At 19.1% G+C, this 3082-nt stretch overlaps 1 protein-coding gene across 1 annotated transcript; it reads left to right on the forward strand.

Annotated features, from left to right (window-relative positions):
- Positions 1 to 34: 34 nt before the first annotated feature.
- Positions 35 to 1860, forward strand: PRSY57_1421800 (ERAD-associated E3 ubiquitin-protein ligase HRD1, putative; the record flags this gene model as incomplete). The annotated part of the gene is made up of 3 exons (XM_020115291.1): positions 35 to 298; positions 391 to 1260; positions 1597 to 1860. Coding segments are annotated over 3 exons (1398 nt in total), but the record flags the coding sequence as incomplete, so codon positions are not given.
- Positions 1861 to 3082: the final 1222 nt, after the last annotated feature.

The raw sequence follows: 3082 nt of genomic DNA on the forward strand, positions 1-3082 counted from the left end.
TTTTTTTTTTTTTTTTTTTTTTTTTTTTTTGAAGATAATTTATAATTTTTTTTTAATGGTGTTTATAGTATTATGTAAATTACTATTAAACGTTTTTATTGGGGAACTCAGATACTTAGAAGTCGAACAACTTATAGATAACGCCCGGGCTTTTATAATGGACACCATCTTATTTCTAGTGTTATCTAAACCTACGATAAATGGTAAAGAGGTTTCCTCCATAATTTTAATTAAATATTTATCTATCATTGTTATCCTTAAGGCATATCACTTGGTCTTATATTCTCGAGTTTCAAATGTAAAAAGAAAGAAATATTAATATACATATGTACATATATATATATATATATATATATATATATATATGTGTGCATATTTTTATCCTTTTAGATATTTGAATTGGGTGTACCTAGAACACGAGTTTTAGTTAAACTGTTCATTTTTATGTGCCTACTTTCAATAGCAAATTTAACGTTGTTCACATATTTTTATAAGAATTCCTTAAAAAATTCGACCATGTATTTATGGTTATTTTTTGAATGCTTAAGTATATTTGAGTCATGTCAAATATCCATATGTAAATTTTTTGTTAACGTAATTGATTTGAGATCTCCAAATGGGTTGTCCTCAAAAGCAACCATTTTGTTTTTTCTAGATATCTTACATGATATTATGAGTTTAATCATATTTTTAGTTTTCATACTGGTATTTGTTTTAAACAATTTCAGTAATTTACCTTTACATATGACAGCAGATATTATACATGTCGTAAAAACACTCATTTCAAGATTTAAATCTTTTCAAAAATATAGAGAACTCACCAAAAATATAGAAACAAAATTCGCAAATGCAACAGAAGAAGAATTAAAAGAAGCTGGTACATGTATCATATGTAGAGATGATTTAAAAGAAGGTTCCAAAAAATTATCCTGCTCACACATTTTTCATGTAGACTGTTTAAAATCATGGTTTATACAACAACAAACATGTCCTATATGTAGAACGGAAATCAAACCATACGCAAAGAACGAACAAAATAAATCAGAAAATGATACAACACAAAAGGAAAAACAAGAAGAAAAAATTGAACAACCTAACATACAGGAAATAATTACAAAACCGAACTTTCTTATAAACGATCAACCTGTGTATTTAAATGACACAAATGTTCTGGCTACCTTAAATATCAATCAACAATACTATCCACCCATAAATAAAAATATTAATACAAACGAGCAAATAAAAATATTGATGGACTTGGTAATAATATTAAGACACATGTTAAATAAAACAAATATATAAATATATAAATATTTTGAAATATACAAAATATATGAAATGTCTTCAATTACCTATTTCTAATATATATATAATATATATATATATATATATGTGTACCTTTTTAATATATTATTATATATATTTGTACCTGTGTGTAAATTTTTTTTTTTTTTTTTTACCTGAACTGTTCATGTTCATGTTAATGTTAATATATTATATATATATATATATATATATTTTTTTTTTTTTTTACATGAACTGTTCATGCGAATATTCAAATATATACATATATATATTTATTTTTATTTTTTTCAGTGCAATTATTATCGGGAACTAAGTTTGGTTTGCCTAAAAGAAATTGATAAAATAAATCATAGTTCTATACCAGCAAATGTAATGTTAAGAAACATATATGGATCTATACATTATAATATATTAAATAATATGGAAGATGATGAGGTGCAAAAATATTTAAATAAGATTTCTCATATACCTCAAATGAAAGGTTTGAAGGAATATTTAGAGAAAGTTTTAATTACAGATATGAAATATACAAAAGATATATGTTCATCATTATAATATCCTTTTTTTTTACAAATAAATTAAAAAGAAATATATATGTATATATATATATATATATATACACATATTATTCCTTAATACATTTTATTCTTTATATTTATATTTTTGACTACCTTGTTTTCGTATATTTGTTATTATTTTTTTATTTTCTTATTTGTCTTAATTTTTTCCTTATCTTTATTATATTATATTATACTATATTTATTTATTTTTTTTGTACACTTTATATAATATATATATATATATATATACGTATATTTGATATATCTTTATTGAATGTTTAAAAATATTTACACTTTAAAAAAATAAAAAGATATTAAATTATTTATTTCAGCATTTAATAATATTTATATATATATATATATATATATATATATATATATATATAAATATGTTTATAGAAAAAAATACCTTCCCCAAAAATGTTGGCACCACTCTATATATATTTTATATATATATATATATATATATATATATATATATATATAATATATATGTAATTATATAAATGTATTAAAATGCATTTTTTTTTTTTTTTTATATCATTTAATATTTATTAATTTTTTTTTTTTTTAAATATTATTATTATTACCTATTATTTTGTAAACAAAAATAATAATCTAGTTTAAATGTATTTAATTATATATATATATATATATGAATAAAATTGATTTATAATGAATTTAAAGAAAAATGATATATGCATTTTGTTCCTCTTCATTTCCAGTTCATATATTTTAATAATATATATATTTATATATATACATAAATATCACATATAATATATTTCTAAATATATATTATATATATATAATATATATGTTTAGACATAAATACATTAATTGATATACATATAAAATATTTTAATATATACAAAAATGAAAAAAGTACATATCATTTAATATAATATATATATATATAATGTTTACACATTCTCCTTCCTTTTTTATTTTATAAACATTAGTATAAAAAAACTTATACCGAAATATTATATTTTATATGTAATATATATTATATCTCATAAAGAGATAAATAGAATTCTTCCGAACCTTTTTTTTTTTTTTTCTAATGTGAAAAATGGAAAAAATGATCACAATTTTTATAAATGATCGTTTGTATACCAACTTTTTATTTACTTCTTTTTATTCTTATATAAATAAGAGCATACCCTGAAAAAATATATATATATATATATATATATATATATATATACATATAT

This window comes from Plasmodium reichenowi, chromosome 14 (assembly GCF_001601855.1).
Source record: "Plasmodium reichenowi strain SY57 chromosome 14, whole genome shotgun sequence".
Classification (NCBI taxonomy): Eukaryota; Apicomplexa; class Aconoidasida; order Haemosporida; family Plasmodiidae; genus Plasmodium; species Plasmodium reichenowi.